At 42.0% G+C, this 13,067-nt stretch overlaps 1 protein-coding gene across 1 annotated transcript in view; it reads left to right on the top strand.

Moving 5' to 3' along the window:
• The window catches only part of NSMAF (neutral sphingomyelinase activation associated factor), a 158,286-nt gene extending 146,317 nt beyond the window's left edge, over window positions 1-11,969 (top strand). The window contains exons 29-31 of the mRNA XM_040354247.1: window positions 1,849-1,951; window positions 6,419-6,528; window positions 11,087-11,969. Of these exons, the coding sequence (XP_040210181.1) occupies window positions 1,849-1,951; window positions 6,419-6,528; window positions 11,087-11,181 (308 nt within the window). The 3' untranslated portion in view covers window positions 11,182-11,969. The remainder of the gene's footprint in view (window positions 1-1,848; window positions 1,952-6,418; window positions 6,529-11,086) is intronic.
• The last annotated feature ends 1,098 nt before the right edge of the window (window positions 11,970-13,067 follow it).

Here is a 13,067-nt window from a genome sequence, read left to right as displayed (position 1 = left end):
CCCTCTAGTGGCTCTCTGTACATCAGAGAACCAGCAAACAACAGCAAAAACGAAACTACACTGCAGGCACATTATATGATTGTTTTTTTATCTATTTTTAATCATTTTTAAAAGGAATCAGTTAACTATTATGTCTCTATGCCCTGTAAACAGTCATTTCAGCTAAAAAAATTTTTTCCTTTAGTGACCCTTTAATAAAAAGGGTATACAACTGCTTTAGGCCTCGTACACACGATAGGTTAACCAGAGGACAACGGTCTGAAGGACCGTTTTCATCAGTCCAAACCGATCGTGTGTGGGCCCCATAGGTTATTTATCCATAGGTTAAAAAAATGAGAACTTGCTTTAAAATTTAACCTATGGATGGTAACCGATAGGTCAAAACCGATCGTTAGTATGCAAAGCCATTGGTTAAAAACCCGCGCATGCTCAGAATCAAGTCGACGCATGCTTGGAAGCATTGAACTTCGTTTTTTTCAGCACGTCGTTGTGTTTTACATCACCGCGTTCTGACACGATCGGTTTTTTAACTGATGGTGTGTCGGCGCAACGGACCATCAGTCAGCTTCATCGGTTAACCTAAGACAATGGTTATTCAGACCGTTGTCCTCTGGTTAACCTATCGCGTGTACAAGGCCATAGGGTACTGTAAGGCACTCCTACCTCATCTATGTAGAGTGCAGGATTAATAGTTGTTGATGCTGAAGGACTGCCCAGGGCCCCAATCGCCAGAGGGAGGGGAGAGTGATGGATCGGGGATGGTCAATGTTAGCCTTTTCACCTACTCTTAAACTTGACAAGCATTTAACCCTTGCAGTGTAGTGTCCCCAGGGCAAGACCTGATTTTGTAGAATCCCTGGGCTGGGCTGGGCTTAAAAAGCAAAGCTGTGTCTCCTTTTTACACCCAAGTATGGTTTCCACGCTGGGCTACTGCTGGGGATGTAACTTAAGTTCTTTATGCTGTAACTACTGTATTTAGACACAAAGTATAAATGCATTATAATTCATGTTTAGTAGGAATCTAACATGGAATCTGGCTTGGCTAAGTATAGCTACTGTCTTTCTGCGCTTTTTTGTACTTTCCATGGACTTTAGGTCAGTAACCTGAATAGGGTGCAGCTACCTAGTGGGGCCCGCATATGACTTTTGGTGCCTTCTCCACCTGGTTGTCCCAAATCTGTAACATTCACATTTTTCACTTCTTGAGCTGGCCTCCCCTCTCCCCACCTTTTGGATCTCTTTATTAACCCATCACTGTTGACCTACTAGCCTACAGAATGGTGCACTAAAAGAATAGCAACTGTTGGTGCTTGTATAGACATTTTATGTGGATCTTTTTTTTTTACAGGAGCAGTGGCGGCTGGTGCTCAAAATTTTTGGGGGGGCGCAAACGAAAAAGCCGTTGGCTCTGATAGGCACTTCCGTACAGCCAACCAGCTGCCGTTATTCAGATGGCCGGACATGAGTGCCGACATCTGAATAGAACAGCGGCAGCGGCGATAATAACATAGATTCGTGCAATGCATGAATCTATGTTCTTAGACTCACTGTTTCGCCACTTTTTGCTTCGGTACTTTATACCTGGAACAAGCGTGCTACTAATGTCTTGTTCCAGGTCAGTGACTTGATCTTCACTGAACCCAGCTGTCCAGGGCACTAGCCATACATTGGATAACATGCAGAATACAGTAGTGAATGAATCTGAACATTGATATATGAGAACAACATGTCTAACCTGCAAGCCACACTACAATGACTGGCAAATGCTCCCCAAGAGTTTTATTTTTGTACAATAATAATCATATATGAAGCCAGATAATTAAATGCTAACCAACGTTTTACTTTCAGATGAAAGACATGTGCTTTCAGCTGGAGAAGATGGCTGCCTAAAAATCACTGATGTTCAAACTGGAATGCTCATCTCCTCTCTACCATCAGGAGAAGTTCAAAGGTAAAACATCCACCTTAAAGCGGAAGTAAACCCATCCACAGTTTCATTTACGGCACTTGCCAGAAATGTAACACTCCCATTGGTTGTGCTCTCAACCAAACTGTCAAACCATCCAATGGCTGGTGTCATAACTGATCACATGTGCAGCATTATGGCAGTTGTAGATTAAACAGAGGCAAAGATGGCAGCTTCCTTGGCTGAAATTGATGGGGGGGTTACTTACACTTTAACCACTTAAGCCCCGGACCTTTAGGCAGCTAAATGCCCAGGCCAGGTTTTGCGATTCGGCACTGCGTCGCTTTAACAGACAATTGCGCGGTCGTGCGACGTGGCTCCCAAACAAAATTGGCGTCCTTTTTTCCCCACAAATAGAGCTCTTTTTTGGTGGGATTTGATCACATAGAGAGACAATTTTGAAAAAAATGCAATATTTTTTACTTTTTGCTATAATAAATATCCCCCAAAAACATATATAAAAAATGTTTTTTTCCTCAGTTTAGGCCGATACGTATTCTTCTACCTATTTTTGGTAAAAAAAATCGCAATAAGCGTTTATCGATTGGTTTGCGCAAAATTTATAGCGTTTACAAAATAGGGCATAGTTTTATATATTTTGTTTCTACTAATGGCTGTGATCAGCGATTTTTTTCGTGACTGCGACATTATGGCGGACACATCGGACAATTTTGACACATTTTTGGGACCAATGTCATTTTCACAGCAAAAAATGCATTTAAATTGCATTGTTTATTGTGAAAATGACAGTTGCAGTTTGGGAGTTAACCACAGGGGGCGCTGTAGGAGTTAGGGTTCACCTAGTGTGTGTTTACAACTGTAGGGGGGTGTGGCTGTAGGTCTGACATCATCGATCGAGTCTCCCTATAAAAGGGATCACTCGATCGATGCAGCCGCCACAGTGAAGCACGGGGAAGCCGTGTTTACATACGGCTCTCCCCGTTCTTCAGCTCCAGGGAGCTGGAAACAAATAGCCGCGCCCTCGTCCCGGATCGCTCCCCGCGGGTTACCGACCGCCGAATGTACCGGGGGGGGGGTCCCGATCAGACCCCCAACACGCGGAAAGGCGGGGACGTACATGTACGCCCATATGCCTGTATGTGCCATTCTGTGGACGTATATGTATATGCGGCGGGCGTTAACCGGTTAAGAGGAATGCTTCTATTGGCAAAATGTCACTGTGCATTTTGAACACCAAGCAATTAAATAGTTTATTTGTTGTAGTTATTAAGTTTTAACAGAAAATTCTAGCATTTGTTTAGTTAAAACTTTTTCAACCAATTTTTAAGATACAAAGAGTCAATAAACAAGTTGAAGAATGAAGGTTGTAACATTGTAGGACCAGGTATTCCCAGTTTTGGTTAAGAAGAGAGGACTAGAGGTGGGTGCAGATTTAGTTTTGTCGTTGTTGACCTTTTCGTTACCAGGCTGGGAATCATTTAGGGTAAGTATAGGAAGAAAGTAGGCAGTAGGAAATTTTGTGGGGGCAGCAGTTAAATTATTTAAATATACAGTGCGTCCGGAAAATATTCACAGCCCTTCACTTTTTCCACATTTTGTTATGTTACAGTCTTGTTCCAAAATGGATTCAATTCATTATTTTCCTCAAAATTCTACAAACAATACCCCATAATGACAAAGTGAAAAAAGTTTGAAATCTTTGCAAATTTATTGAAAATAAAAAATCCCATGTACATAAGTATTCACAGCCTTTGACACCAATTACAGCCTCAAGTATTTTTGAGTATGATGCACAGCCATTTTCAGATCTTACAGAGATGTTCAATCGGGTTCAAGTCTGAGCTCTGGCTCAAGAACATTCATAGAGTTGTCCCGTAGCCACTTCTTTGTTATCTTGGCTGTGTGCTTAGGGTCTTTTTTTATCAAGGCTGTCTCTGTACATTGCTGCATTAATTTTTTCCTCAATCCTGACTAGTCTCCCAGTTCCTGCTACTAAAAAACATCCCCACAGCTTGATGCTGCCACCAACATGCTTCACTGTAGGGATGGTATTGGCCAGGTGATGGAGCGGTGCCTGGTTTTCTCAAGACATGGCACTTGCCATTAAGGCCAAAGAGTACAGTCTTTGTTTCATCAGACCAGAGAATTTTGTTTCTCATGGTCTGAGAGTTCTTCAGGTGCCTTTTGGCAAACTCCAGGCAGGCTGTCATCTGGCCACTCTACCACACAGGCCACAGGTGGAGTGCTGCAGAGATGGTTGTTCTTCTGGAAGGTTCTCCTCTCTAAAAAGAACTCCAGCGTTTCTCTGTGGAGAGTGACCCTCAGGTTCTTGGTCACCTCCCTGACTAAAGGCCCTTCTTGCCCGATTGCTCAGTTTGGCCGGGCGGCCCGCTCAAGGAAGAGTCCTGGTGGTTTTAAACTTCTTCTATTTATGGATTATGGAGGCCACTGTACTCATTGGGACCTTCAATACTGCAGAAACTTTTCTGTAACCTTCCCCAGATCTGTGCCTCGATGCAATCCTGTCTCGGAGGTCTACAGACAATTCCTTGGCCTTCATGGCTTGGTTTGTGCTCTGACATGCACTGTTAACCGTGGGATAGGTGTGTACATTTCTAAATTGGGTGATATCAACTGCATTTACCACAGGTGGACTCCAATCAAGTTATAGAAACATCTCAAGGATGATCAGTGGAAACAGGATGCACCTGAGCTCAATTTTGAGTGTCATGGCAAAGGGTGTAAATACTTATGTACATGTAACTTTTTTTTTCACTTTTTCTTTTTTAATACATTTGCAAAAGTATCAAACAAGCTTCTTTAACGTTGTCATTATGGGGTATTGTTTCTAGCATTTTGAGGAAAATAATGAATTTAATCTATTTTGGAATAAGGCTGTAACATAACAATGTGGAAAAAGTGAAGCGCTGTGAATAATTTCTGGATGCACTGTAATGAGCATAAACTTTTTTTTTTTTTTTTTTTTGATAGAGTAAAATGCTTAGAACAGCTTTTGGGATTTTTTTCTGTGTCCCTTTGGGAAGACTTCCCTTAGACACAAAAGGAAGGGAGAAGAAATCTTAGACTGACAATTGTTTTGCCTCAATTCATGCTTTGATGAAAACCTGTACAATTTTTCCATTTCCCGTCACCTTCTGCCCTGGTGACAATAGCCGGATAAATACAAAGGGCGAATCTCCCTAGTTCACACCATGCGGTCAGTTTCTGCCCTGGAAACTGACTGCATGGTGTGAACTAGAGCCATTGGAATACATGGAAAATGTTGTGCATGCATTTTTAGAGCAGAAAAAATGCACACACAACTGTACGGAACTGTGTCTGGTGTGAACTGATCCTTAAGGACAATATTACTTTTAGGGCCAGTTCACACCAGACACAGTTCCGTACAGTTTTGTGTGCATTTTTTCTGCACTAAAAATGCATGCACAGTGTGTTCCATGTATTCCAATGGCTCTAGTTGGCTCTTGTTCACACCATGCAATCAGTTTCCGGTGCAGAAACTGGAAACTGACTGCATGGTGTGAAATAGAGCCATTGGAATACATAGAAAACACTGTGCATGCATCTTGTGCAGAAAAAAATGCACACGGAACTGCGTCTGGTGTGAACTAGCCCTTAGTAAAGTGATTTGAAAGCTATTGGAGATGTATGCATTGTACCCTGCCAGGCCCTAAAATAACAAGAACCACCATGAGTATGACCCACAGAAGTGGCTGTGGCACAGGCTGTGCAGAGCCAGGATAGGGCCACACATTGAAGATCTCCAGAACTGGGATGAAGCCAAGCATTTACTATGCAGGTTACAATGACAAGGAAGGGGGGAAGCTAACTAAAATGTGAAATTGTCCTTTTACACAATTACCTGGTGGAATAGAGATACCAGTCCATCCAGTTCAACTTGTGTGCAAGTTTAAATAGTTGGTTTACAGTAGGAAAAATGTCACTCTAACACTTTGCAAATGCAACAAGTAAACAAATTGGCAGGTAGTTTGGGGTATGCATACAAGAATATTTAAGAAACGGTTTCCCTTTGCTTGGTTGGTTATATCTACTCCTGACTGTCTATAGAGTCTGCGCCATTTTCAATTTGAAGTCTCTTTAACTTACAGATTACAGCAGGGATATGCAATTAGCGGACCTCCAGCTGTTGGCAAACTACAAGTCCCATGAGGCATAGCGTGACTCTGACAGCATCAAGCATGAAACCCAGAGGCAGAGGCATGATGGGACTTGTAGTTTGGCAACAGCTGGAGGTCCGCTAATTGCATATCCCTGGTTTACAGTATATGCAGATGGTGATGCTCAACCACAGAGCATATGCTGTCGGTGGACAACGTAAAGAATTCTGTTACCCTGTGGTCATACTTTGTAATCGGCTTTATTTCGATTTAACAAAATTCTGTGGATTAAGTGGTATCCCTCTAATAAAACAATCTGTTTTCACATTATTCTGGTTTACATTTTATTCAGGTGTTTTCGCTGGAATGGCCACACAGTTCTGTCTGGAAATAACAGCGGTGAACTGCTTGTCTGGGATCTTGTCGGAGGACGGATTCTTGAAAGAATAGCTGGGCATGCAGGTATTTCATCGTCTTTGTCGTAGTACTCGGTAATATTGAAGGTATAGTAGTGGAGGTGACACTGGGCAAGACGGCATAGCATTTTGCAGTGAATGCAGCTAAATTACTTAAACATCTTCTATTCAAAGATGATCACATTATGCAGTCAAGAACCCAGATTACTGCAGAAAGAATCTGGGCTTTCCTTTTTAATGTGTAATTTCCGTCATATAAATGCCTTCACAACATGCTATTCCAATTTACAATTACTCGAGTATAAGCTGAAGCACCTAATTTTACCACAAAAAACTGGGAGACCGTATTGATTCTAGTATAAGCCTAGGGTGTCCATCTGCATGCCTCACTGTGTCCATGTGCCCATGCCTCACTGTGCCCATGCCTAGACTGATGTTTAACATGGGAGTCTATGGAAGGGGTGCCCAGATTTGAAAAATCGGTGCTCCCCAACCGTAGGTCTTCCAGACAACAAACTTTGCACACTTACAGAGGAAAAGTTGGGCTACATGTGTGCCAAGTTTGGGGTCCAGGGGACCTACGGCCGGCCAGTACAAAGTCCGGGAGATCAGGCGCAAAAAGGTGTCTTGAGTATAAGCCGAGGGGGGGCATTTTCGGCACAAAAAAATGTGCTGAAAAACTCGGTTTATACTCGAGTATATACGGTATGTAATTGTGTTACCTGGGCAGTGGAGGTGCCTCATTAAATAAAGTACATACCACAACAGTGTTATACTTAAAGTGATTGTAAAGGTAAAAATGAAAAAAATAAAGTAAAAAAATAAGCATGTCTATACTTGCCTGCTCTGTGCAATGGAATTGCAGAGTGGCCATTAATCTTCTCTCCTCGGGCCCCCCATTGGCGCTCCTGGCAACTTATTCTCCTCCCTTTCCAGCTCCCATGCCCTGCTGCTGTGTCCATTCACTCTACCCGCTCCTTCATCACTGGCATTTATTCACACCACTGGGAGCCAATAGCCCCTGGTGCCCCAGCAAAGCCAGTGAGGGGAGAGAAGAGCTGCAGGCGTGCACAGCAGAGGATTGAATGACGGCTCAGGTAGGATTCAGGGGATTGAATGACAGCTCACTGCACTGCAGAGTTATCCACTCTCTCCCAGGGGGTCTTTTGCTGCTTCAATCTCATCAATCCAGTGTGAGCATTCTAATACCGCTCCAGGCTGAATATATCCCCAAGCCTGGATTCTAGCTTTATATATTTACGCATTGAATATTCTGGATCTCAAGACTACCTTGTACCCATCCGTACGTACGTACGTACGTACGTACGTACGTACGTACGTACGTACGTACGTACGTACGTACGTATATACTTAATAAGGGGCTGTTTTTGCTCCCTGTGGTGTGCCGCATGCTTCTCCCCCTGCTTTTGAGGTTATTTGATGAGGATACCCTAATTTAGGAGCCATCTGGTTCCCTGACCTCTACATGAGCCAATTTTTGTTCTTTATTGGATAAAACATTTGCAATCTTATATCAATCAAGTTTGATTTTCCTGCAAGTGAGACCCGTTGCTCCTGTTTCTTGCAAAAGCTGAATGCGTCCTGATGAAGCCTAGCGGTGAAACGCATTTGGGCTCATACTACATACTCTGTCTCTTTTGTATATGGTTTTTAAATGGTTTGTCTCCCCTATATGCCATGTACGGTATATGTTTATGTTCTATTAAAGAGTGAGGCTTTCTCTATTTAAGCTTACAGAGTCTTGAACTTCTCTTTGGATGCATGCTTTTTTGTGTCTTAGGGCTAATCTTCTGCATATATATTATAAATATATATACACACACAACTTTGTGTTAATAATAATTTTGTGTTGATCTTTTTTGCTCCATATTCTACATAGGCACGTCCATGCATGCTTATTCCATATGCAGGCTATGGTTCCTGCTAAGCAGTAATAGTCATTTTAGGGATGATTTATTAAAACTGGTGAGTGAATTCTATGCAGAGCTGCACTAGATTTTGCAAGTGGCTGACATTTTTTTTGTTCACACCTTAAAGGGCAAGTTTGCCTTTTGGAACATGTTGCACCCATGTTTAGGGTGGAACATGCAATGTGTTCCAGAAGCTGCAGCCATTTCCCCTCTCCCCCTCCCTAGTGATTGGGGCGGGCATCTTCTCCAGGCGCCCACTGTCACTGTTTGAAAATACAGTCATTCATTCACAGTCCTCTGTGAATGGTAAACTACAAGTCCTGACATCCTTTGCGGCTGTCGGCTTGTAGTTTCAATGAACTACCATGGGGAGGCTTCGTTCATTCTGCCTGGAAGTGTGTATCTGCCTGGCCATACAAGAAGACAGATCCACTGACACGTCTGCAGGAGTTCTGCATGACACCCACAATCTGCTGATTGTGGGTGCAATGCTTTCCAGGCTCCAAGTAAATTTTTTTTTATAAATGCACACCTACCTGCAAAAAAATTTGCATTTATTATTTTTTTTCTTTTAAATGAACTTAAGCTCACAACACATTCTACAATTTTTTTGTTAAATTTCTTGTAGATTTACCAACTATGTAGTGCAAAGCCCCATACACACTATTAGTTTTTCTGCAGATTTTTGTCTTCAGATTTGCCAAAACCATGTAGTGCAAGGGCCTGCCTGATTGCATACAAATTGAAGCTCTTATGCCGCGTACACACCATCATTTTTCGGGTTGTAAAAAATTATGTTTTTTTTTTAAATGTCATTAAAAACGATTGTGTGTGGGCTCCAGAGCATTTTATCGGGTTTTGAAAAACGGGCAAAAAAAAAATTTGAACATGCTCTATTTTTACACTACTTTTTTAAAAGTTGTCGTTTTTCGGGTTGTAAAAAATTATCATGTGTGGGCTTTAACGACGTGAAAAATCCGCGCATGCTCAGAAGCAAGTTATGAGACGGGAGCGCTCTTTACGTTAAAACTACCGTTCGTAATGGAGTGAGCACATTCATCACGCTGTAACAGACAGAAAAGCGCGAATCGTCTTTTACTAACACGAAATCGGCCCAAAGGGTGGCGTCATCCGAATGGAACTTCCCCTTTATAGTGCCTTTATACGTGTTGTACGTCACCGCGCTTTGCTAGAGAATTATTTTTTTCACAATCGTGCGTAGGTAAGGCCGTTTAAATGATCGGGTTGGAAAAAACTTCGTTTTTTCTAGAGCCTGAAAAAATAGGATTTTTGTACTCACCGTAAAATCCATTTCTCCGAGTTCATGGACAGACACAGCAGCATTGACCTTAGGGTTATATACCTTCCTTTCAGGAAAGAAGTCTCTCCTGAAAGGAAGGTATATAACCCTAAGGTCAATGCTGCTGTGTCCGTCCATGAACGGAAGAGAGAGGTCGTTTTTTACAACCCGAAAAATTATCGTGTGTACGCGGCATTACGGTTTGACCTCATAGTAAATGGTTTTGGTAAATCTGAAGACAAAAATCTGCAGAAAATCCAATATTGTGTATGGGGCTTTAGGGTCTGCCTGATTGCATACAAATTGAAAGTGTTTAGGTTTTGGTAAATATAATGTATGGTCAGCCTTTATCCTTTAATTGAACAAGCTGAAGTTAGAAGCTGATTGGCTACCATGCACATCTGCACCAGATTTTGCACTCTCCAGTTTTAGTAAATCAACCCCCTTTCCTCACCGTTTCTTCGTCTCTGGCTTTCAGCAATACGGTATCTTTGTGGTTTTTCCTGCAGTATATTATTTGAATAAGTCTTTTTATATAAAAATTTCAAAATTTTGAAACCCATTAATTTAACCATTTCTTAAAACGATTACATTTAAAGTGGATGTAAACCCGAAAAGTGTTTTTATTTTTTTGATGTCACAATGTAGAGTATAAGATTTCCTATCATCTGTGTCCAGTCTTGCCACACATAGTTAATCCAGCTCTGAGCAATCCTCTTTTATTGTTCAGTGAAATAAAACGGACTTACAGAGAAAAACCTTAGTCCATTCCACCCCCTTGCTGTGAATGATAGGTTATTTACATATCTCATGCCCTAGCCTGGAAATGGCCATTATTTTATTTTTTTTTAAATTTAATTCCCACCCCCACTCCTTTTCTGAAGTCATGTGGTTACTTTTCTGGATTTTGACTGGATGTTGGTGATCATAGCGGAATTTAGTGTAAGGAATACATAGGAAAAAATGCATGTTGACAAGGGGAGTGTAGAGGGGGGCGGAGAGTCTACTGAAATCACAACTCCACCCACGAGCTCCAGACAACAGATCCACCCACAGAATCTGCAGTTTTTTAGTTCTTATACCAGACAGAGGGGAAACATTTGACAGGTAAGGATACATGCAGGCGGCATCTATATCCTTATAGATCAGCACTATGGCAGTAGTTTAGAAAGGATGAGAGTGGGTTTACATCCACTTTAAGGCATGCTGTCAATAACAGACACAGTTGCTTGTGCTCTCAGGCATCAAATGGCTGGTTTCATAACGGATCAAATGGGTAGTACCATGGCTACTGAAGATCAGGGGCCACGGGGCAGTAAAGGATAGGAGGGTTTATTCCACTTTAACATTTCTCCTATGAATCTTTTCTTCAGATGCCGTTACGTGTATGTGGATGAATGAGCCGTGCAACACAATCATCACAGGATCTGCAGACAGACAGCTTTTATTCTGGAAACTGCAATACTGAGTTTTTATTACCTTCTTTCGCCTGCTGAAAACTTGAAGATTTTAAGATTAGTTTTATGTATAATGTGGTGTGAATGTACAGTAATCCCACTTGGAGGAGCGTGCCTTGACAATCCCAGCGCATTACCTTGTCCCTCTTTTCAGATCTGTATTGTGCGAATGCCTTTTTGTCTCTAACCTTGCACTATGTATCCTACATGAACAGTGTGGCCTGTGTCATGGGTGGAGGAAGTCTCTTAATAGATCATGTTGGTGGGTAAGGAGTGATAACACAAGGAAATGTCTGTTATTTTCCTGTGTCATAATTCCATTATGGGGAGGTAAATCATTGTGCCTCCTGCCAGACTTACACTGCCACCGTCCATTGCATGCAATAAGTGTCTTCTGTTAATAATGCCTTCTCAAGACGGCCAGCCACATTTTAGTAAATTGCAACCAGTTTTTTTCCCCGAGACCAACCAAAAGAAGACAATCTCACAGTTTTTGATGGTGGAAGATTACCCTTAGCCCTCAGTCTTCTCTGAAATTTGAATTCTGGTCAAAAATGGATGAAATTGCCTGCACATTGTTATATGTATGGCCAACGAGAGTAGAGATTTTAGACACCTTTTTATGATTATCTTAAAAATTGTATTTCAAATGCAAATGAATTATTGTAGCAACTTGGATCTCATGAGCCTCTTTACTCTTGCCTGTTTGATGCAGCAAAACTGCATGAAAACACATTTTAAAGGGGCTGTAAAGGAAAAAAATATTTCCCTAAATAGCTTCCTTTACCTTAGTGCAGTCCTCCTTCACTTACCTCATCCTTCCATTTTGCTTTTAAATGTCCTTATTTCTTCTGAGAAATTCTCACTTCCTGTTCTTCTGTCTGTAACTCCACACAGTAATGCAAGGCTTTCTACCTGGTGTGGAGAAATCCTCTTGAGGGGGGAGGGGGCGAGCAGGAGGGTCAGGACACTCTCTCCTTTGCAGATAGAGAAAGAAGCTGTGTGTTAGTGGGCGTCCTGACACTCCTGCTCACCCCCTCCCCCTCAAGAGGCTCTCTCCACACCAGGGAGAAAGCCTTGCATTACTGTGTGGAGTTACAGACAGAAGAACAGGAAGTGAGGATTTCTCAGAAGAAATAAGGACATTTAAAAGCAAAATGGAAGAATGAGATAAATGGAGGACTGCACTAAGGTAAAGGAAGCTATTTAGGGAAAAAAATGTTTTCCTTTACAACCCCTTTAAGTAGAAATCCCATTATATTTCTATGTGGCTGGTTCACATCGAAGTGATGCTGTTTAGGGCATTTTAAAAGGGAAAATAAATGGGGGCCATTCATACTTTGTGTGTGTGTGTTACCATGTGTATTTCATGTACACCGTACAGTGTTAATCTTGTCTAAATAGCCGAAGATCAGCTTTATGCAATGAGTAAAAGCAATCACTGAACTCTTGTGCCTAGTACACATGGTAAGATTTTATTGTTCAACCCAGCTTGCTGTACTAACTATGCAATGTTTGTACAGCAATCTCCCTGCTGTGCTCTTGTGTTCTGACAGCGGGACTGCCCCCCCTGCTATAACGCACCAGTCAGCACTCGCAGCTATTGTCTGCTGTTTTTTTTAGCATGCTCATTGGACAGAAGTCTGTCAAGGACCTGTACACAGGCTGAATGTTGGGCAGTTTCTAATGTACCGGCTGATTTTAGCCCATGTGTATGGGGCTTTGGTCTCTGGGAAACGTTCCAGCTGCGCTGAAGTCACAGATTCCACTCAATCTACCTTTGGAGATATGCTTTTTGAGTTTTAGGCAGCTAATGGGGCTTCTAGGTGGGTTTGTATTTGCAGTTTTTATGAATGACAGCAAGAAGGAGCAGTGTTCACAGGTACATGGGCGGAAG

The sequence above is a fragment of the Rana temporaria genome, chromosome 5, assembly GCF_905171775.1.
Source record: "Rana temporaria chromosome 5, aRanTem1.1, whole genome shotgun sequence".
Taxonomy (NCBI): Eukaryota; Metazoa; Chordata; class Amphibia; order Anura; family Ranidae; genus Rana; species Rana temporaria.
The sequence above is the reverse complement of the archived record's forward strand: the minus strand, read 5'-3'. Positions and strand labels throughout refer to the sequence as shown.